We start from the raw sequence: 24,382 nt of genomic DNA on the forward strand, positions 1-24,382 counted from the left end.
TGTGTGTGTGTGTGTGTGTGTGTGTGTGTGTGTATGTGCAACAGGGCGCGCCGCCCGAGAACTTCCGTGTGCGAGGGGGACTGGCGCATTGCCCGCCTGCACCCGCCGGGCGGGTGAGGAAACCCGCGCTCCCGGCCCAGCCGGCCCCCACCACTGCGGGCAGGGGCGGGCCGGGGCGGGCCAGGGGGCGGGGCTGCGGCCGCGCCCGAGCCGCTGGCAGCCCCACAGGCCGCCGCTGTCGGGCTCGCCAGCGCCACGCCCCGCGACTACATTTCCCAGCAAGCCCCGGGCCGCCCGCGCGCCGCAGTTGACCCATTTCCCGGCCCGTCCCGGGCTCGGCCGGCCCCCGCGCCCAGGCGGCTGCTCCCTGCTGACTGGGGTGTGGGCGGGGAGCGGCGGAGGCAGGAGGAGGCGCTGCTGGCCGCCGCCGCCGTTGCCTCCGCTGCTGGGCGCCTGGGCAGCTCCCGGGGTTTCTGCGGCCGCCATGGACGAGCAGGCGGGTCCCGGCGTCTTCTTCAGCAACAACCACCCGGGCGCCGGCGGTGCCAAGGGTCTCGGGCCTTTGGCGGAGGCTGCCGCGGCCGGCGACGGGGCGGCTGCGGCGGGGGCGGCGCGAGCCCAGTACAGCCTCCCTGGGATCCTGCACTTCCTGCAGCATGAGTGGGCCCGCTTCGAGGTTGAGAGAGCCCAGTGGGAGGTGGAGCGGGCGGAGCTGCAGGTAAAGACCCTCCCGGCCTGGCCCTCTTCATCCCGCCTCTTCGCTCCCTTCCGCCCCGCCCAGGACCCTTCCCCCTCCCCCCTTCAGCCCCCGCTCGTCCCCTCCCCCTTTGCTCCCGCACATCCCACCCAGAACCGCGTCTCTTTACCCCCTTCACCTTTGCCTTTCGCTGACCCCACTTCCTTGACCCGGGTTCCCACTCCCGCCCTTGATGCGTTGTTTACCCTCCCCGCTCCTTTTCGTCTGCTGCTTCCCACTCTTAACTCAGTCTCTTTCCAACTCTTTTCCCGTCCCACATTTTAGGTCGTCCCTTTCAGTTTACTAATTGGGTTGACAGTAGTTTTGAGAGATGTCGAGCAAATCATCCTCTGCTCTAGTGAGTCCCATCCTAGGTCTAGAGATGTTCCCTGCGAAAGGTGTTGGTAGTTGGCTCCTCTCTCTGAAAGGAGGGTGATTAAAGACAGCAGAAGTTAATGTACGTGGGGCCTTGACTTTAAGCGAGAAGCTGATGTTGGGCGAAAGTATTATTAGGAATATCAGCTCCTTTTTGATATATGTAAATGTTTTTTCTCTTTCCTCTTCCTTACCCCTCCCGGGTTTCTTTCAGGTATTTCAGATTCATGGATTTTGAATGAAGGACTTAGTTGATCTCAGGTGATGGTTCAGAGATGGTTTCCAGTTCTCAGAATCTGAAACTTCCCAAGGGTTAATTTTATGTCCAGGGTTTTGTGAGGTTGATTTGTACTTTGAAAGGAACTAAAAGGGACTTTAAAGTTGGTTACATTTCCTTGCATAATTTGCAAGATAAAGTATATCCAGGAAGGAGCTGTTGGGGCTCATAGAAGAAAGTGAGGCTGATCTTTACTGGCCATTCTGAATTGCTAAGTAGGTTTCAGTGGCTGTTCTTAAAACTTCCAAGGCATACACCAATTTCACAAGGAGCTTAAAGAACTGAGTAGCTGTGCCTTTCTGTTTTACTGGCTAATCCTGTATGCTTATGAAATCCGAGTATAGTTTTGGTTGGTGAAACACTTGAAGTTAAAATGCTACCAGTGTGTCCCTTTTTTTGGTAACATGTATTTTCTTTGGCACTTAAAAAAAGGAGAAATCTGTTAAATAGAATCATGTGCTGGAACAGGGTGCTTTGGCGTGGTGGAAGTGGCTGTGGAAAGAGGGAGTAGATAGCGTTGTAGTACCGGCTGTGCTTGCTTCTAGCTCTGACCTTGAGGAAATCCTTTCGCCTCTCTGAACTTCAGTTTCATCTTTTATTTATTCAGTACATTTATTGAGTGCCAGTTGTGTGCCTCTACGCTTTGAGATGAACAAAACCGACAGCAGCTCTGCCCTCATAGAGCTTACATTTTAGTCAGCAGTCAGCAAATCCAAGTATATAATACATTGGACCATAGTGGCAACTTGGATGAGAAAAATAAATCAGGTACAGGAATAGAGTGTGATAGGGGCAGCTATTTTATTTTAGATCTGGTGTTTGAGGAGGGCATCTGGGAGGAGTTGAATGAAACAAGGCATAACCCATAGTTATTAAAATTTTTTCTCATTCTTTATTTCTACAGTTGTATGTTTATATTCTTCAGCAACTTCTTTTTTTTTTTTTTTTTTTTTAAAGATTTTTTTTTTATTTATTTATTCGACAGAGATAGAGACAGCCAGCGAGAGAGGGAGCACAAGCAGGGGGAGTGGGAGAGGAAGAGGCAGGCTCATAGCGGAGGAGCCTGATGTGGGGCTCGATCCCAGAACGCTGGGATCACGCCCTGAGCCGAAGGCAGGCGCTTAACCGCTGTGCCACCCAGGCGCCCCTCAGCAACTTCTTTTGATTCCTTTTATGTACTTCAGTATCTAGTCTATGGATATTTTTAATTTTTCTCAAAATAAATCTGACCATGTCTGTATAAATAACAAGCAGACTTAAATGTTTCATTCAGATTTATTAATAAAGCACTCTATTAGCACTGCATTCTGTAACTGAGTTTGTGGATTTCAGGCTTCAAGGAAGAGTGAAAGGCAGGCTTTAACTTTAACATTGTTCAGGTGTGGAGAATGATTTTTGTATGTGACTGCTTAAATTTTAATTTCTAGTTAAGGGAAGGTGAGTCACACTAATTTGGTTAAAAACAAACAAGATAATAATTCTTCCCTTCTTACTTGTGGAGGTTTGGGAACTTCCAACTCATCTCACCCCTTGTCTGATCTCTCAGTGCTCCCCCTCCACTCCTCAGTTTCAACTTTTCAGTTTACCTGTAATTAATTGTAGTCACTCTTCAGTTTTGCACGCACGCACGCTACTTCCCAGGTTATTTGTGGCAAATGTTAAAGCTCAGGTAGGTTTCCCATTGGTGCTCATCACATTGATGGCACTACATTTTTACAGTGTGTTTTGGTTTGTGCTCACATTTATTTAAGCATCCATGGAGAAACGTCAAACATTAAAAATGTGTCATATTTTCCAAACAGAACAAATATTATGTATTTTTGTTCTGCTTTTGTTTTGTATTTTGCAGGAGAGAGTTGCAGGAATCTCACAATTTAAAATATGTTCTTAAAGTCATTTCATCAGCATCATTAAATTTGAACGTATCACTTCATTTTTCTTTTGCCGTTGGAATTTTTGTAAAACAACTATAGGAAGGAAGAGTTGAATGAATGATGATGAAATTTGGATTAGTTGGCGTCCCCCTTTTGATTTTTGAATCTCTTCTTAAGTCATTAACACCAAAGTCAACAAAAATACCTTTAAGATTAAGCCTAATTTGTCCCTTCAGGAACCTGTCCGTCCTGCTCTTTCAGGTTGCCAGGGCAGAGTTGTGCAAGGCAATCCAAGCTCTCATCTACCTGGCCTGCCTCTTCCACTTCCTCCCTTCTTCAGGTCTTGGGAGGAAGGAACCAGCTACATTGTGCCGCAAACTTGTCATTACCCCCACTCCTTGCCCATTTTGGTTAATGTAGAATTCTCTTTATTTTTGATAATCTCCCTCCCACCTCATTACCACCATTCAGATGAGAATAGGTAACTCATGGGAAAAGAATGGTTAGGATTATTACTGAGCTTTATATTTGTGAAAGGAAATGGAGTTGGAATACTAATCATAACATTTGAGAGAATTTTCTATATGTGAGACATTGAACTAGATGACGTCAAAAGAGCATGCAGTCTAGTTGGAGTCATAGTACAAGCAAGATGCAGAAAAATCAGTATTTATCACGTTGGGGGCTTAAATTTTCTTAGACTAGTGTAAAAGAGGAGAGCTAGCAGTGACTGGGGAGAGTAGCAGAAAGAAAGAACTTTATGAGGTAATGAGAACCTGTTTGAAAATTACTGACATAACAGAAAGCAAACATGTAAATAATAAAATTTATTGGCCCTAGATTTTGGGGGTTGAGTGTGGTAGGAGAGGCTCTGCTGTTGACCTGCAAATGCTAAAATTGTGTGAAAAAGGTCATATGATTGAGTAGCTTAGGGCATGTGGTGTAGAGACTGTATACTGGAGTATTTATTAATTTGGATTTTGGCATTATTGATTTATATTTTCATTCAATAAATGTCAGTCACCCGTTTTATGCCTGCTCCTGTTCTAGGCACTGGAGAAACAAGAATGATTAAAGTAGATCCTTCCTTCATGAAACTTAAATTCTGGAGGAAGGCAGACAGTAATAAATAGCTATATACATAAAATGTTAGGTGGTAGCGAGCACCACGATAACATGGTGTAAGTGGGATATGAAATGCTTGAGAGGGTGAAGTGGGGAAGAAAGGCTTAACTGACGAGACGCCATTTGAGTAAGACTTGAGAAGGTGAAAGTAAGGAAAGAGCTTTGTAGGCCTAGAGAACAGTGGGGGGGGGGGCATACGTGGAATGTTTGAGGAATAATGAGGCACGTGTGGCTAGAGTGGAGGAGAAGAACGGAAGAAATGTCAGAGGTACTGGGTCTTGCCCATTGTAAGGATCTTAGATTTTACCTCCACCAGATGAGCAACTGTTGAAATGTTTTGGGTAAAGGAGCAACACCATCTTTAAAAGGAACCCTTTGCAAGGATTTAGAATATACTTAGAGGGAAGACAAGAGTAAAAGAATCAGGGAGTCTTGTTCGGGGCTGTTTTAATAATCCAGGCTGGAGATAAGTTAAGGTGGTAGTGATGAGATAGGTGAATATATATTTTGGTACATATTCAAAGTGTAATGGATTCGAATACATTTTTGAAGGTAGAACCGACAGATGTGCTGAAGAATAGAATGTGAGGAAAAGAGACTCATGTATGACTCAATTATTTTGACTGAGTAGCTTCATAGGACTGTTAAAATTTACTGAGCATTTAGATGGATATAGCACTTAAAATGACAGTTTATTTTGTGTTGCAACTACGGTGAGAGACAACATGGCATAGACCTGCTTTAAATCTTTTCTGTAAGACTGCTTTACTTTATGGCAATCATGGCAAACAAATTCTGACCTTTGAGAGCCTTAGTTTCCACATGTACAAGGTGAGGATAATAAACTACCTTGTGAGGATTAAATGAGATGTTTTAAAATATCTCAGAGGCTGGCACATAACACAAAGTAGGTACTGAATGAATAAATGGTAGCAAATACGTGATGTTACATTTGCATTCTTTTTTATGTCCTTGTCTCCAGAGAAAAGCATAATCTTTGCTCGTGAACTCTTCTAAGGCTACAGCACGGAAGTGCCAGCCTGGACCAGGCAGTCTAATATTCCAGGTCTGATGGTGGCGCTAAGGGACGTTTCACGGGAGTGAATTGTTGCCTTCAGTGTCAGCCTCACAATACTGATTATGTACTTCACATGTATTTGCTTTCCTTGTAACTCAATATGGTCTGTTATCTTGGAATTTGTGTAAATTTTTCTGAGTGTGTTTATCTTAACCTTGCATGATGTCTTGGGTAACAAATCATATACATTTACTAACCACTCTGTAAAACTAATCTTTGGTTTTATTTGACTCTTTAAACCACTTCCTTTGAACTTGGAGCAGGTGAACCCCACTGTGGTACGGTATAATTTTGTAAACAGGATCATTTTTCATTCTATTTATATCCTTGATAATTTTATAATCTTTATATTTTAGAAAGATTGTAGAGGTCTTACTCTTTTAAAACATATCCTACTGTTTGTCACTTTAGTTCGAATTTCTCGGCTATAGCGCAGTCTTAGAATAATCTGGGGGAACTTTTAAAAATATTAATTTCCTGGACTCTACCCCAGACCAATTAAATGCGAATCTTAGGATATAGGGCCCCTGGTATTAGTATTTTTTTTGAGCTCCCTGGTAGTCCTTATATGCAGCAAGGATTGAGAACCACTACTTTAGTTGTTTTCTTCTGATTTTACATGTATAGTTTGATGATTTTGACATGTATTAATATTCCAGATATAGATGGCTTTTTATAGAATTCGGGATATAATTTCTATTATTCTTTCTGATGATAGCTAGCATTTTATTTTTAGCCAGTAGAATATTATAATTTGATTCACCTCCCTCTGACTGAGAGAGATAATGATAGAGTAATCTTTGAGCTGGAATGAACTTTGGAAAAAATCAGCTGCAACTTTGTTTTGCAGGTAAAGTGAGGCCCACAGAGAGGTTGAATGACCCAAGAATGAAATAGGTTTTATACAAGCTGTCACTTAAATCGCCAGATACCTTTTAAGTTTTTTTAAAGCCCTTTCGAATACATTATCTTGCTTGATCCTTAGAACTTTCTGAGGTAATCAGTCACACTAATGCTTATCATTTTTCTTCTCATTTAAAACAACAGACATGGAGATTTTACTCTGTCCGCCTGTTTTCTAGCTTATTTTATTGGCTACATTTAATATTTTGTCTTGACTTTGGTGTTCTGTAGTTTTATTATGATGTATTGGGTATAGATTTCTTTTTGTTTGTGACTTTGCTAGGCTCCTTAAAAAATCCACAAAATCCTCAGTCATCTCTTTAGATTTCTGCTCTATCCTGTTCTCTTTTTTTGGGGTGGGGTCTCTGATTACATGTACTTTAGACCTTCTTTATCTATTCTGATTTATCTTCCAGTCCATTAACTTTCTCTTCAATTGGATCTAATGTTTTAAAGCCATCCAGTGAGTTTGTAATTTTGATTATTATTGAAGTTCAGTTTGGTTCCTTTTTGAATCTGCTGCTGGATCTTTTCTTAATAGTTTCCTGTTCCCTGAAGATATTTTCAGGTTGTCTTTTATTCTTAAAAAAAAAAAAAATTTATTTTTTATTTATTTTAGAGAGTGAGTGTGTGTGAGCTGGTTGGGGGAGGGCAGGGGAGAGGGGCGGAGGGACGGGGAGAGGGAAGGAATCTCAAGTATACTTGACTCTGCGCTGAGCATGGAGCCAGACATGGGGCTTGATCTCAGGACCCTGCGATCATGACCTGAGCTGAAACCAAGGCCAGTTGCTTAACTGCCTAAGCCACCCAGCCGCCCCAAGTCCTCTTTTATTCTTTAAACCTAGTAAGTATAGTTATTTTATAGTTGTTATCTCTGTACTTCCTGTATGTGAGGTCTTAGAGGTACCTTTCTATGATCTCTTGTTTTTGCTGGGTCTTGTTCATGATGGCCTGTTTGTTTGTATGCATAGTTATCTTCGTGTGATGCTCACTGTCTTGAAAAAGTGTTAAGACTAAACCGAGGTCTCAAATAAAGGTATCTTCTTCAGAAGTTCTTCTCATTTGCTTCTGGTAGCTTTTTGGAAGCATTACCAATCCAGAACCATTTAAAATAAATTCATTGCTTGAATTTGGACCACCCCGTTGATGCAAATGTTTGTTGCAAATACATTTGAAGACCAGTGTACTTCACCTTTGCCTTGAAGGTATAAGTCCCTTAGGTCTTAGCTAAATGTGGGTATATCACCTGTTAGACTTTTCACTCTGGATGGTCCTGGTCTTTGATTTTTGCCCTTTGGGTCTTGTAAGGCTGTCCAAACTAAGGTTCTGATTTGTTCTGATTGGCCAGTACCCAAAGGGCAAAAGTGGCATTTGTTCTCTTACCTCACTCGGTATTCATTTTCACTTCAATTTTGGTCAAATAATTCCTTACTTCTTATCAGCTTTGCCTTTTAGATGAGTGTGAAAGTATTCTGTCCAGAATTTTTAGCTGTTTGCAGTAGAAGAGTTAATTTAGGGCACTATCTTACTTTCAAAAACTGATAAATAAGAGTGGCCCAGTAATTATTTGTGGAGAAATATCATTGATAATACTTCTTTATTAAGAGATGCCCTTATTTAGGGGCGCCTGGGTGGCGCAGTCGTTAAAGCGTCTGCCTTCGGCTCAGGGCGTGATCCTGGCGTACCGGGATCGAGTCCCACATCAGGCTCCTCTGCTATGAGCCTGCTTCTTCCTCTCCCACTCCCCCTGCTGTGTTCCCTCTCTCGCTGGCTGTCTCTCTCTGTCAAATAAAAAAAAAAAAAAAAAAAAGAGATGCCCTTATTTAGCCGTAAAGTTTATTTACCATCTAAGTCTACTTCTCTTTGAGTTCCAGTGGTAGGAGAGGAGACTACAGCTTTTCTCCAAAATCTTGGTAATATAAGCAGAATTTAAAACAAACAAACCCCTTTACTAATCCAGTCTTTGAAAGGTGTTTGGAAGTCCAAATACTCTGGACTGATTTCCCTTTGTCAGCTTATTATCTACTTGATGCCAGCCATGCATTTTGATTTATGAATGTTATTAATGGTATCTAGTTTTCAATTCTGGGCCATTAGAAATGAACTTGCCGTTGGGATCCTTGGAGTTTCTTGCTTTGGTGGTCCATTTGACAAAACAAACTATTGCCTATCATAATATGGCTATGGAAAGTATGGGCCTTAACTCCATCATTTCTAGTATATAATTTTTCTGACCCTCATCTTTGTAAATTGTGAATTCTAATATACCCACCAAACAAGAGTAGTTGTAATTTTAAAAAGATTAAGTATGCAAAGTATGTGACCCATAACAGGTGTCTAATAAACGGTTTGCTCTTGCTGTTTGAGATTTCTATGGAGAGAACGCTTTCAACTGTATTATTTATTTAAATTAAATTTTAGAAGCCAAGATCTGGTTTAAATGATCCATTTGGCGCATAGTGGCTACTTAGATTCTCTTTGCCCTGTTAGTAGTGGTTTAAGGACGATAAACTGACAGTATTAGAAGTAAGGGGCAGGTCAGAGATGTGGAGTGATAGGTGGTAATAACTTGTAAGCATTGAGGACAGGAGATAGGAATAGAGGAAACTTTGGAGTTTAGGAGAGAAACCTGAGGCAAGAGAGAAGCTGGGGAAGGAGGTAGAAGAAAAGAAGAAACAGAGTGGGGAGCAAAGGGGTGGGGGGAGCAGACACAGACAGGAGGGAGAAACTGCACACATGAGCTTGTTCTTAATTCCTAGAGCATGTATTGTCTAGTCTTCATTTTAGCACTTGCAGAATTCTAGGGCTGACAAGGAAAGACACACACACACACACACACACACACACACACTTTCTTGCCCCCTCCCCCCATCTCTACCCTCAATTTTCTGTTCCCTTTGTTAGACTAAGAATATTTTACCTCCTGAGGGACCTTAGAACCTAAGAAGTCTCATCCTTTGTTTTATCAGTGAGGACGAAAGAGAGATGGAGTGAGTTGTCTTCGATCACTCTGTGAGTTGGTGAAGATTTAGTTTAGAACCCAGGAGTCCTATTACCCTGGCCCATACCACATCATCTCCTTTTATTGGTCCCTCATCCTGTTTGGCTGCTTCTGATCTGAAGTAGCCAAGTGAATTACAATATTTAGATGATTAATTATGCTTTGAGTAGTTGTCATTATGTAAATTTTTCTCACATATTTCAAACTTTTCTTCAAGTAGAACAACTTAGTGAAATGACTATATTTTAAGGGGTTCAGGAAGGTCTTGAACAATTTGTGTTCCTCAAAAGTGTTAAACATTGTGTCACTCTAGTTTCTTTTAATAATTTTATTTTTGTGTAGGGAATACTGATAGAAAACGTTTATTTCTTTTAAAAAGTCTGCAAGTTTGGATCTTTTTGAGCTTGTTCTGATGGTAGCCTAATTAAGTTCTGTGTGTGTGTGTGTATTTTTAAAAATATAGTTAGCGTTTATTGACCGTATATCACCTTTTGTGTAGTGCTTTGGTTATTAGGTCATTCTCAACCTACGTATGCTGTTTGAACAGAATAATATGTCAACCATGTATTTGCTGTTATGCATTAAGATATTTGAAGAAATAAAATCACTTTCTTTGGCAGACATTTTAATGCTGTTTAACTTTTATTACAAAAGTACCTTATCTGAGCAAGATGATGGAATATTAGAAAAGATTGATATGTAAGAAGGAAAATTTATTCTAGAGTTGGCTAGAAGCAGTATGGCACAAGGAAAAATGAGATTTTTTTTTTTTCCTGTAGATAAGATTGGGAGAAAAGTAAGGGAGTAGAAGCCCTGGAATTAAGAGGAGCGTTGGGAAATATTGAACAGGGTTGGGTGGAATAGGCATTTTGGGTGTGGCGAATAGGTTCTTGGCGTAACTGCACTATAGAGATCCAAGGAAAGGGCCAGAGGAACTGTTAGACACAGGTTCCATTAGCATTCGTTTACATGGGACAGAAATTGGATCCAGGGGGAATGAAACATGAGGGACTATGGACTATGAGAAACAAACTGAGGGCCTCAGAGGGGAGGGGGGTGGGGGAATGGGATAGACCGGTGATGGGTAGTAAGGAGGGCATGTATTGCATGGTGCACTGGGTGTTATACGCAGCTAATGAATCATCGAGCTTTGCATCGGAAACCGGGGATGTACTGTATGGTGACTAACATAATATGATAGAAAATCATTTAAAAAAAAAAAAAAAAGAAATTGGATCCAATACCAGTATATCTAGTTAGGAGAAATAAACAAGATGTCAGATTCCACAAGGGTGATGATACCAATTTTACCTGATGGAAAATTACAGCCCAGTCTGGGACTTGTTCTCTCTCTCTCTCTCTCTCTCTCTCTTTTTTTTTTTGTTATTTCCTAAATGAGAAGGTTAAGCAGTCAGCAAAGGAGCCAAATAATACGCACAACCAAAACCTGCTCCCAAGGAATGTGGATTCATATAAAGCTAAAAGGGAGCAAGGAGGAGCCTAGAAATCTGGGTCAGTACACCTACTGAACTCTAAAGAGTAGTTAGTTGGGGAGATGGTACTGTGGTCCTAGTACTTGAACCCAATACTTTATCTTGTTTCCTTTCCTTTCTTTACCCTCCAAAAATAATAATAGGTTTTTTGTTGTTGTTGTTGAGCTCTTACCATGTGCTGGGTACAGTGTAGAGCACTTTACATGTGTAATCTATTATAATCTTTGCAAAACTCTTTGTGGTAGGTATTAATACTTATCCCCTAATTCATAGATGAGAGAGGATAATTTGCCATGAGAAAAGTTTGAGAGGTGGGCCGGGGCATGGTAAATGGACGGGAGTTACTTCGACATTTTTCTTGTTCTTTCATGCTTCTGAGTCAATGTATAGGGTTGGGATATTTTCCCTCTCTTGTCTGCCTGGTGAATTTCTTTTTTTTTTTTTTTTTTTAAGATTTTATTGATTTATTCGACAGAGATAGAGACAGCCAGCGAGAGAGGGAACACAAGCAGGGGGAGCGGGAGAGGAAGAAGCAGGCTCATAGCTGAGGAGCCTGATGTGGGGCTCGATCCCATAACGCCGGGATCATGCCCTGAGCCGAAGGCAGACGCTTAACCGCTGTGCCACCCAGGTGCCCCTGCCTGGTGAATTTCTAATCCTCTTGCAAGATTCAGTTTACCTTCTTTGAGAAACCTCTCTGACCTCCAGACATAGTGCAGCTTCATGCCCCCCTAAAAGCTTGTATATATAAGACAAACACCATCCTGACCGGTGGTTGGGCAGTTAATCTGGTTGAAATGATATGAAGTCATTTAAGTTAAAAATATATAAACGCATACTCATTTGCCACTGTAAGGCCAAGCCCACCTGCCCTTCACTTTTTTTTTTTTTTTTAAAGAATGCTGATTGGAATTGTGTGTTGTCTTTCTTGAAAAAGCTACAATTATAATGCATTGTTTGTGATTTCTGGTTTTGGTTTTCCTTGAATAAAGTATACAGTGCGGAATTGTGGATTTTTATGACTTTTCCCTATTCTTTTACAGTTGTTTCACCCACATTTAATTCGACGGCAGTATTTTTTGTAGGTCTCCCTTGTTGTCTTGTCTTCCCAAAGCATTCGACTTAGTCTTTCTTTCCATACCTGTATTTTATTGGTTTATGTAATGTTTAATTGAATTATCTAATCAAAGCAACAGTGCAACTGACATAAACAGGTTTGGGAAGAAACCAAGTTGACTCTTCATGAGTTTATACAACTGAGATAACCGCAGTGGACTGTAAAGAAGAGCATACTCCAGCTGTGAATATTTAATGTGCCCTGGGCGGTGGGCAGTGTTTTACAAAGGGACCAAAGAATACTGGTTAATCCAGAGGTTTGGTTAAGAAAGGATTAGTGATGAGAACTTCTGTGTTTTAGTTATACCACCTATCTTGTACTTTCAGTAGACTCATTAGGTTCTGTTTCAGTAGAATCTCTAGGTTCTGAGTCACTAAGGGCGTTTTTATTTCCCTAAGGTCCAGCAGTTACTGGCAAATAGTAGCTGCTTAATAAATGGTTCTTAAATGAGTCAGATATTAGGCTACATTGTTACTGAATATGTACTAACTATGTGTATTTGAATATGTATATCATGTCTCTTAGCTAAATTTTGGCCATAAGGGCAAGTTCTGTGTCTCAGACATCTTTGATATTTACAGTGTTCGTCATAAATTTCATGAGTGTAGGGGAGCAGTGTATCTGTCCCTCTTGCTGCTAGCTAGTTCCACCTTATGACTTCCCCTGGAAAAGAGCCTTTGAGAGCAAGTAGTATCTGTATTCTGTTGTGTAGAGCGTTGCCTGGGCCCTGCCAAGTCACTATGACAGAGCTCATTTTGGGGATGCCACTGGCTTCATAATTGCAGCTTGATGTTAGCCACAGCAAATGGTGCTTGGGTTTTGATAGTTGTGAGTATAGGTTTGTTTTCTTCTCCCTTTGTGTGTTAAACACTGACTGCCAGGAAATGTCTTTGGCATCATGTCCTGAAAAGTCTTTACAATCAGCAGGGTCAGATAACATTTTTTTTTCTTTTCTAAAACCCATGGCTTCAAGTTTTATGCATGTTCTTTATTCCTTCTAAATAGATAACGAATTGAATATTTTTTTCTGTGAAGATAAATCTGGCTTTAAGTAAACTATCTAGTTTTCTAGATTACTTTGTATTCTACCTTTCTGATTTTGTTCACAGTTGCATTACTAATATACTGTGATTTTAAACTTTTTTTAATAAAATAGAAATGCCCCCGTTCCAGAATTTAGAATTAAAATTCTGACTTTTTTATCCCTAAGCCTGCCTCATTCCATCAAAAATTAAAGTTTAGTTTCCCAGCCCCTTATAGCTAGCCAAGTAAATGAGAGTGAGTACAAAAAGACTAACGTATGGAAATACCGAAGTTGCCGAAGCCTCATAGAAAATACATTGTGGATTAACAGTGGAAAACAAGCAGATACGGTTCCAGGTCACTTAGAGCTTATAATCAAGCGATGATTCTTTTTTTTTTTTAAGATTTTATTTATTTATTTGATGGAGAGAGAGACAGCCAGCGAGAAAGGGAACACAGGCACGGGGAGTGGGAGAGGAAGAAGCAGGCTCCCAGCGGAGAAGCCTGACGTGGGGCTCAATCCCAGGACTCTGGGATCATGCCCTGAGCCGAAGGCAGACACCTAACGACTGAGCCACCCAGCCGCCCCAAGCAGTGATTCTTAATTTTAGATAGACCTGAGTCCATTATGCCTGTGGTGGTACCCACTGTGGCAATGCCATTTTAGTTTTTCCCATTTAAAAACCAACCAAACCAATAGTGACAACAAAAGGAACCCCTTTCTCAGCTCTTTTATCTGTTAGGACTGTCATCCTATCTTGTTCTCTTTCATTTCACTGTTAATTTCTCTGTACAGACCACATTTAGTACTCTTGGTTTTCTGCTAGTCTCATTTTCTTCCATCTCAGTTTCTTTAGTTTCTTTCTCTCTTTTGGGTTACTTATTCCTCCTTCTAGTCCACCGTTCAGATACTTGTTCACCAGATTAGATTGTTTTTTTTTTCTTTCCAGAAGTTTCTCTTTGATTTGAATCTTCTCATTCTAGTTGATTCTTTTTACATATAGATAGATGCCTTACAAAATTACATTTCTAGGTAGTGCTGATATTTTCCCACAGTTACAATTCTGCATGTCTGATTTCTTGTTCATGTCACCTGGATGACCTGCTATAACTTGAAACTCAATCAGCCTTTCTGAAATCCTTCTCCCGAACCAAGTTACCTCTCTTCCCTATACCGAGCCCCTAGTTTACCCTTTCTAGAAGTCTAGATTCAGCTTTGAGTCAGTGTTTCACTCTCTTGTCCTCACTCTCCCAGCCATGCATCTGGTTTTGTAAACGATTTAATATTTTAAATCCATTTTTAATCATTTAATTCTTAATAACTTGGTTAACTTGGTTCAGGTCCTCATCACCTCATATCTGGGTGACTACAGTAGGGACCTTCTTAATTTTTTACCTCTGGTCTCTCCCTTGGCCAAGATATTCTACACAATATTGCCTCTCAAGCTTCTAAAAATAATGATTTGTTCAAGATATTTTTTTCTTTTTGCCTGTGTTAGGTTTCAAATCTCTTCCATGTTTAGACTGTTGTATTTCCTACCTGTTAGGAACCAACATATTTAATCTTGCTTTGCACATAAGCCATGTTCACTTTTTTTTTTTTTAATCATTCCTCAAAAAGTTTGGTCATTCTGAAATATACTTCCATCACCTCATAATTTGTATTATTCTTTCAGATTTATATATTCTTTATTCAAATTTAGCTTAAGTTCCATTTTCAACATGAAGAGTTTTTGGTTTTGGTTTTGATTATTACTTTTTGAGTACTAGCTTTTGTCATTTGACACTTAGGGTGTGCTGTCTTTTACTGTTTACTTTTTATGAATCTGTTTAATTAATTTTACAAATATTTATTAGGCATCTATTATATGCAAGTGACCGTTCTAGGCATTGGGGATGTAGCAGTCAATAGCATGGACAGTCTCTGTCCTCTTGGAACTTTAGCAACTTCCTCTGTACCTTATTATTATTTTTAAAATTCTAACATGTATCATAGTTGTGTTAACATTATGTGTTAATAATGATAATATTAAAATTGAGTTCAAATTTGCAAGAAGGCCCTGACTAATAATACAGAAAAAACCCCTGTCTTGCTGCTGACCAAAAAACACTGATAATTATAGAGAAAAGGATTATTATTCTGGAGGGTGAGGATATCTTTTGGAAGGTGGCTATTGTCTTGAATTCAATAATAAATTTTAAAAAATTAGCCAAAGTAATACTGCCTTGGCAGATATTAATTCAGCTGTGTACCATTAGCCTCCCATGCAAATAAACAGAATGCAAATAAATAGAAATTAAAAACAATACTCATTGTCTTGGGATCAGGACTTACTCAATTTTGTTTTCCACATACCATCTTCAGTTCTGTATAATCACAGGATATTAAACTCTTTCCCTGTATAGTTGAAGAAACTGAGGCTCAGAAAAGTTAAGTAACTTTAATAAGATCACACAGGGTAGTGAGAGAACCAGGAGTAGGAATCTCCCAAATACCACATCAAAGAACATTGAATATTTGTACAATACAGTTCAGTAATTGATGTGTATAGTTCTGGTCCTGAGTTATCAAGAAAAATTATGTCCCCTGGTTTTTTTTTTCAAAATGAAAGCAGGAATTTATTGATCTTTAAAATTCAGTATACATCAAAGCTTAAATGATTTATCTCAGGTATTTTTTATGTGTGTCTGATAAGTCTTTCCTATTTTCCCTACTTTGTGTTCTCTTGTTTACTTGTTTGAATAAAAATGGTTACTTTGATACATTGACCTAATTTTATTTATATATTATATAACTGTAAATATAAATATATGTATCAGGAAATGAGTGTTTGATAATGTTTGAAAGTCAGATAGTTACTACTAAAAACTTGTAATAAAGCTTGACTTCCCTAGTTAAGGAATCTATATTGATTGTTTAAAAATGTTTTTGTAGGGGCGCCTGGTGGCTCAGGCAGTTGGTTAAGCATCCACCTTTGGCTCAGGTCCGGATCCCAGAGTTCTGGAATCCAGCCCCGCATCAGGCTCCCTGCTCAGCTGGGAGTCTGCTTTTCCCTGTTCCTCTGCCCCTCCCCCCTGCATGCCAATGCGCATATGAGGGCACTCTTTCAAATAAAAATAAATCTTTAAAATCTTAAAAAAAAAAAACTTAAAAAAAATAATAAGTTTGCTATAACATGAATTAGAGATTTAGAGCATGAATCACTGACTAGAAACCACCAATTTTTCTACAAAAAAGAAAGTTTTAATCCTTATTTAGAATTCAGAGTTAAACTTAGACTTTATTTTTAGAAACTGTCTAAATTTTACATTTAGCAGTGTTAAAGAAAACCAGAGTTGGACAGTGGTTAAGGTAGTATAAGCAGATTTTAATCAGGGACTATTGCAATAGGGGGAAAGAGACCTCATTTTGGAACTGGGCTCAATTCTGAATACAGCAATGAAAATTAGGAATTTATAGCCAAGGGGTGGGGGGGTCGGTGGATATAAATTATGAAGAGGAAACATCAGGGGTAAGGGAATTCTGGCTAAACTGACTTAACAGGATTCTTGCTGAAGGCAGGCCAGGGTGACCAAATGTCACCTAGGGGATTGGAGGGGTGAGGAATTTGATCAGATGTTGAGGGTGATGAGATACTGAAGGTGAGGGATTCTTGCCAAACTGACTTAGTAAGATTGTTGCTAAAATTGGGGAATGTGAAGGTAGACGTGGAAGTCTAAAGATCTAGTTTAGTCAAACAGCTGGCTCAGAGGAGCCTGACTGAAGTTTGGTTGAGAAGAGAATCTTTGTCAGAAGATATGTTATCTTTAAAATAAGAATCGGTGGGGGCACCTGGGTGACTGTCGTTTAAGCGTCTGCCTTAGGCTCAGGTCATATTCTCAGGGTCCTGAGATTGAGTACTGCATCTGGCTCCCTGCTCAGTGGGGAATCGCTTGTCCCTCTTCCTCTGCCCCTCCACCTTGCTTGTGCACTCTCTCTCAAATACATAAAATCTTAAAAAAAAAAGAATAGGTGTATATATAAAACATAAGATATGCAGAAAGATAAAGGATAGAAAGTACCCCTTCCTCTCACCAGTCCTTCTCACAAACCTGTTTAGAGATAAATTCTACTAACAATTTAGTGTGTATCCCTCCAGAATTTTATGTATATACACACATAAACACACACTTGGGTTTTTTATTGAACCTGCATTTACCTTGGCAATATTTGTTTATTGCCTCTCTTGTTTAATCTGCTTATCTGTTTTAATCTCCATTCTTCTCATCTTCTCCTTCCTTTTTTCTTTATCTTTGAAAAATATTTTTCTGTACACGTATTCTTTATTTACAAAAATCAAATTATGTCATTTTTTCTCTTTTTAAAAAGATTCATATGTGATATTTTGTGTACATTAACTCCATTACTTTGAACTGTTTGAGAATTTCTTAAACATAGTAATGGTTTGTTGGGTACACATAAACCTAATTTAGCTAAGTTGCTAATTGCTTTTGGGGATGACTGCCCTTGTCTAACATTTACAGTAGCAGTGCATGATCACGTATCATCGAGAGTTCTACTTCTTGCTAGTCTCATAAGTGTCAAGTTATATCTCCTATTTATATTAACTTGAATTTTTCTGCTTATCACTGAGATCAAGCAGCTCTTTCTAAGCTTGTTAGCCTTTTGGGTTTCCTCTTCTCTAAATTGCTTATTTACACCCTTTATGAGAGCATGGAATATGTATTTATTGAGATCATCTTCTATCTATATTTACAAGTAGGATTAGTTTTTCTTCTTTTTCTGTAATTTATTTTTGGTAATTTTTTAGGTTAGTGTTACAGTTTTAGGAAGCAGAATAATAGTTTTATTTATTAAAGCTAAATAAATATAATACTTGTAAAGTAGGTTAAGATGAAGTCATTGGTGGGGCACCTGGGTGGCACAGCGGTTAAGTGTCTGCCTTCGGCTCAGGGCGTGATCCCGGCGTTATGGGATCGAGCCCCACATCAGGCTCCTCCGCTATGAGCCTGCTTCTTCCTCTCCCACTCCCCCTACTTGTGTTCCCTCTCTCGCTGGCTGTCTCTATCTCTGTCGAATAAATAAATAAATAAAATCTTAAAAAAAAAAAAAGATGAAGTCATTGGGATTTGTATTTATATTAAGAATATTTATAAAATAACAGGCATTGTTTTATGTAATGGATTTAATTTTAAAAAGACATTTTATGGATCTTACTCTTACAAATTAATAAAAAGAATATATATGTATACACACACAGAGATATCTACATATATATCTATAAACACACACATCTTGTTGCTACTTTAATTGATTTGGGACATGTTATGGGTTTGTGTGTTTGAAAATCAAGATTACTAAATATATTTCTAGTCTGGAAGCTCCAGCCTTATGTCTTGCCTACTGCCTACAGGGAGTGCCCACCTTAATAGTAAAATCAGCAACGTATAAACTTACATTTCAGTCTTACCCTCCTTCACTACAAGCTCTTTAAATTTAACCCTCTGGCATCCATGTTTTCTTCTGATCTCTGTTAGTATACACGTTTGTGTTTTAAATATGATTGGTTTGTACATAATTATTTTGTGTCTTTTTTTGTTTGACAGTGAAATGAGTTGATAAAACACTTATTCAGAAAAATATAACATAGGAAGAGCTCAATAAAAGATAGGTTTCATTAATTTCATGTATTTTCATGAATGTATAGTTGTAGTCCCTGCACTTTTAGTAGTTATGTAACCAAGGCAGATGTCATTTTTGCTTATCTTTCTGTCTGTGCATACAGGAAAGCTTGCAAGAGAATTCAGGAAACTGTTCACATTGGTTATCTCTAGGGAGTGGGATGGGGTAAAGGAATGGTTCTGCTGGTTTTTCCTTTATATATTTATATAAAATTTGAATTTCTTTCCATTTTACGGTACTTCTTTAATGAGGAAGAAGAATTTTTTTTAAAGCCATCAAAAGTTAGTTTATTGAACTACTCTCTTAATGAGTATTTGGATGGTTCTATTATAGGACAATAGTCAACATATGGCAAAATAATTAATATCTTACATATTCATTAAAGCAATGAGAGGCACTCTTTTCTATCTATGAGTGTTTAAAAATCAATAACAACACCCAGTGCTAGGCGAGATGTGTTAAACTTTACTCTCATACATTGTTGTTGGTATTATCAATTAGTCAGTATCTATCAGGAAACGGACTTTTTGACCTAGTAATTCAGTTTGTTGCAGTCTTTCCCAGAGAAATTAAAATTCCCTTAAAAGTCTAATGCACGAAAGGCAACCAACTGAATGGGAGAAGATATTTGCAAATGACATATCCAATAAAAGGTTAGTGTCCAAAATATATAAAGAACTGATACAACTCAACACTCAAAAAACAAATAATCCAATTTAAAAAATGGGCAGAAAACATTTTCTCCATTGTCCAAATGTCTCCATAGACATTTATTCAAAGAAGACATACAGGTGGCTAACAGCCACATGAAAAGATGCTCAACATCATTCATTGTCAGGATAATGTAAATGAAAACCACAATGAGATATCACCTCATACCTGTCAGAATGGCTAAAATCAAAAACACAAGAAACAACCAGTGTTGTCAAGGATGTGGAGGAAAAGGAACCCTCATGCACTGCTGGTGGGAATGCTGACTGGTACAGCCACTGTGGAAAACAGTATAGAGGTTCTCAAAAAGTTTAAAATAGAACTACCCTATGACCCAGTAATCACACTACTAGGTATTTACCCTCCAAAATATAAAAACACTAATTCAGGGTGATACATGCACCCTTACGTTTATTGCAGCATTATTTACTAGCCAAATTATGGAAGCAACCTAAGTGTGCATCAGTAGATGAATGGATGAAGAAGATGTGGTATATATATACAGTGGACTATTATTCAGCCATAAAAAGAGTGAAATCTGTAATAACCATAGTTGGATCTAGAGAGTACAATGCTAAGTGAAGTAAGTCAGTCAGAGAAAGAAAAATACCATATGATTTCACTCATATGTGGAATTTAAGAAGCAAAACAAAATGAGCAAAGGAAAAAAAAAAAGACAAACCAAGAAACAGACTCTTAACTATAGAGAACAAACTGATGGTTACTAGAAGGGAGGTGTGTAAAGATGGGTGAAATAGGTGATGGAGATTAAAGAGTACACTTACAGTGATGAGCACTGAGTCATGTATAGAACTGTTGAATCACTGTATCGTACACCTGAAACTAATATAACATAGTATGTTAACTACATTGGAGTTAAAATTAAAAACTTAGAAAGTCTATACGCATGAAGAACATCATCAGCAATTTATTTTGTAATAGTGAAAAATTACAGTCTGAATGCCCAGCTATAGTGAAATGAGTATCAGGAATGCTTTTGGCTGCGAGTAAACCCTTGTTAACACTGACATAACAAAGGTCATATTTTTCCTACAAGTCTGGTGGTGGGTAGTCTTTTTCTCTGACATAAGTTGGTGCAGTTATTCAGTGATGACATAAAGTAACTAGGCCTTTTCTGTTATTCTCCTCTGCCATCCTTCACCCCCAGTCTGTTGACTTATTGTCTTCTTTCTTGTTACATTATGATTACAGGACTGCTATAGTTGCAAATATCAAGACCAGAGTGAAAAGCAGCAAATAGGTTTTTTTGAATGTTTTTTGGAGTGTGTCTCCTTTATCAGGGAATGATAAACTTTCCCATAAGTACTTTCTTCCCATCCCCAGCAGATATCCATATATATCTCATTGGTTACGTAGCCATGTGTGGCCACAACAGAAACTAAGAAAGCGTGAATTTTACTTTCCAGATTCTATGGTGGGAAGTTACAGAGTAGAAAGGGATTGGGAATGTGTATTTTGAGTAGCCAGTCCACAAGATCTGCTACAATGGTTAAGTAAGTTATGGTAAATTTGCTTGAATTGGCTTTTTACTCAATTATTATTATTACTTCGGTAATAAACTTAATAAAAATGATGGAATAAAAACAGTAATAACACAGAAAATTAGATTAGTTAAATACTTTAACTGTGTTTAGCAGAATGCCTGGTACTCCAAAGTGCTTATTTTCTTGCCTCCTGACTGAATATTAGTTTAAGTACCGTAAAGTAGTAAAACGGTATTTACACATAGAGGTGTTTTTCTTTAATAGAAAATAATAAGTACTCTTCCGAGTACTTCAAAGAAGGGAGGGATTACTTTAAGCTAAATAGGCTAAGAGTTGGCATTGGTAGAATTTGAAGTTTTAGAAGGGCATTTGGGGAAGGTAGTGGGGACAAAGAGAAGAGCATAAACCAAGGCATGGGCCTGGGAGAGTTCAGGCCGTACTTAAAGACTAAAAGATTGTCTGCTTTGATTGGAGCACAAAATGTGTGAGAAGGGAATGTGGAAGACAAAGCTAGACAGGTGAGTTGGGAACAGATTGTAGATAGCCTGACATTCCACTGGGAAGAATTTGGGCTTTGGTTACATAACACCTTAAATTTATAGGTTCACAATTCATATGTATTGAATGACTGCTTTAAATACGAAAAGTGTTGCCCTTGAAGACTGCTTCTTTAGAGATTGTATACCTATCAAAAGGTAATTTGATTGGTTTAAAGTATGTTTAGAACTCCTTCGCAGTTTTCTAACCGTAAAGAAAATCATACACTATAGAAAACTTGTCATGTGCAAGGGATACTTTGAGACCTTTGTGAATCCTCAGATTTTAAAATTAAGAGGTCTTTGTGTGGGATCCTTGCTTCCTCTGAATTATATTTCCTTTAAGACTTATGTATCTATATCTATATATCTATATCTACCTATATCTACCTATATCTACCTATATCTACATATATATATATATATATATATATATATATATATTCCTATGAAGTTAATATTCTTCTCGGTGTTAATGTAAGTTTTATTTCTTTTGATAAATAGATTTTGCTCAGGTTAGAGCACTTGCTGAGTCAGTAATGTTTCTTTTCTTTCTTTCTTTTTTTTTTTTTTTTGTATAGAACATTTGGTGGACTTGTTCACATTCATAGTTACAAGCTGTTACCAAATTTGACATTTCCTTCTTTTCCTAAGAACTGTTACTTTCTTAGTCCTTCTATTTTTCTTCACTTCACTTGCTAGCCATTTGGCTTTCTTTGGGGGTGGGGGGGAGACATTTTTTATGAAGAAACTCAGCTTAAAAAAAACAGAGTTATTGCTTTTGAACTTTGAGATAGGAATGCTTATTTAGGCTAGGCTCGCTCATTTACTCTGGATCTGGCCTCTAGCTTCTCATTGTCTTAACGGAATGTCTTTTGAGTAGCTCTCAAACAGTGATAACTGTGAGTATTAAATCTGTGAATGTCAAGTTTATTATACCGCACATCCACAGATTCTTCCCTTGATTGATATCTTACTCTCACTCCACTCTATGTATGTGTATGAATAATACATATTTTTCTTTTTTTCCCAGCTTTATTGAGATATATCTGACATAACACTGTGCAAGTATTGATCTAATATGCCTGTATATTGCATATGTATGTGTGTGTGTGTGTATATATATATATATGTAATTTTTTTTGTAACTGAACTTTCCACTTCTTTGTGCAAACATTAGAAACATTTGTAAAGATTTGAGAGCTAGGAGGACATGCTGTGGGAATTGTTTGGGTGTGAGAGGGAAACTTTGTGAGGACTCAAGAAACCTAATGTACGGTTATGTATATCTTGCCATCAGTTGATAATATGCATGTAATTAATTTAGTGTTTTAAGCGTGAATTTTTTGCAGTGGAAAGTTTCTTATGTAGGACAATCTATATTTTCAATCATACATTTAGGGATGGAGGGATTGATGTGATAGAATATACCACTATCTCCTATAGCATTTCAGACATAATGTGTCATCTAAGAAAAATTACTCATCTTTTTTGGAAAGGAATGCTAGATAAATAAATAAAGATAATGGTACAGAATTTATGAGGAAGATTTCAGGAAACTCATTCATTTGTTGAAAGATAAAGCTAGCTGTAAAGTTAGTACTAGATTAAAATACAGTTTCTGAAATGAAGATCAGTTTTGTACTTGACCCCAGAGTTGAACAGGCATCTCATGGTATTTTGTGTTTATTTATTTATTTTTAAAGATTTATTTTTTTATTTTTTAGAGGGAGAGAAAGGGGGGAGGGGCAGAGGGAGAGAGAGAATCTCAGACTTCCCACTGAGCACTCAGTCTCACCACCCTGAGTTCATGACCTGAGCCAAAATCAGGAGTCAGGCACTTAACCGACTGAGCCATCCAGACGCCCCTATTTTGTGTTTATTTTTATATTCACTGGTTATTGTTGTTTTTTTAAAAAAGATTTTATTTGTTTATTTGTCAGAGAGAAAGACAGAGGCAGGCAGAGGGAGAAGCAGGCTTCCTGCTGAGCCAGCCAGGAGCCCAATGTGGGACTCATTCCTAGGACCCTGGGATCATGACCTGAGCTGAAGACAGACACTTAACTGACTGAGCCATCCAGGCATCCCTCACTGCTTTTGCCTGTAACTGTGTTTCTGGTTCTAGCTGCATACAACATACACTGCTGGTCCACATGTTTTATTTTGTCACTGTCATAGCCCTAGTGTCAGTAACTGTGCCTGGTGCAAGGTAGGTGCTCAGTTAATATTGTTAAATGAATACATGTGACTATTTCAATAAATTTATGACTCAAATCCTCATTTATTAGGAGACCCCATTGTCTGGTCTTTGCTCTTTATACCTCCGTGTTCTGGTCTTGTACACTCATTAGACTGGAAGTGAATTGTGAGTAGGAACTTGGTTTTGTATTTCCTATATTCTTTACAGTAATTTGGCCTGCGGTGGGTAGTAGGTATTCTGTAAAGATGTGATTAAACTGAATGAAGAATGGTCAATTTTATTTATTTATTTTTTTATCACGAGACTGCTAAAAATGTAGTCATAAACAAGAAATTTGGAAGAGAATCAAAAAAGCTAATATGTCCTTGTCTGTCAGCTTGAGGGCCTATGTGAGACTTTGTACTTCTGTGGAGTAGAGAGCTAGGGTTCTGGGACAGCTTAGTTCCTTGTTCTTTAACGGCCTATTTGCTTTATTTTTGGCCTTCTAACTATGTCACAGATGGTGTAGGTCAGTGGTTCTCCAAGTGTTGTCCCAGAATAGCAGCATTAGCATTACCTGGGTACTTGCTAGAAATGCAAATTCTCAGGCCCCACTCTAGACTGAGGGTGGACCCTGGCTCAAGCAGTCTGTGTTTTAGTAAGTCCTCTAGGTAATTCCCATGGTAAAGTTTAATGTCACACTGTCTTTAGGAGAGAGGGCTATCTAGAGGCAACAGTTGTATGCCAGAGAAAACCAACTGGCAGC

At 38.6% G+C, this 24,382-nt stretch overlaps 1 protein-coding gene across 2 annotated transcripts in view; it reads left to right on the plus strand.

Moving 5' to 3' along the window:
- The first annotated feature begins 354 nt into the window (after positions 1–354).
- Positions 355–24,382, plus strand: part of STRN (striatin) — a 102,788-nt gene continuing 78,760 nt past the window's right edge. Inside the window, exon 1 of one of the 2 annotated variants that reach the window (XM_026478905.4) lies at positions 355–718. In XM_026478905.4, the coding sequence (XP_026334690.1) occupies positions 485–718 (234 nt within the window). In that variant the 5' untranslated portion in view covers positions 355–484. The remainder of the gene's footprint in view (positions 719–24,382) is intronic. The other variant, XM_026478910.4, reaches the window with a different exon arrangement.

Source organism: Ursus arctos, unplaced genomic scaffold (genome assembly GCF_023065955.2).
Source record: "Ursus arctos isolate Adak ecotype North America unplaced genomic scaffold, UrsArc2.0 scaffold_8, whole genome shotgun sequence".
In the NCBI taxonomy this organism is placed as follows: Eukaryota; Metazoa; Chordata; class Mammalia; order Carnivora; family Ursidae; genus Ursus; species Ursus arctos.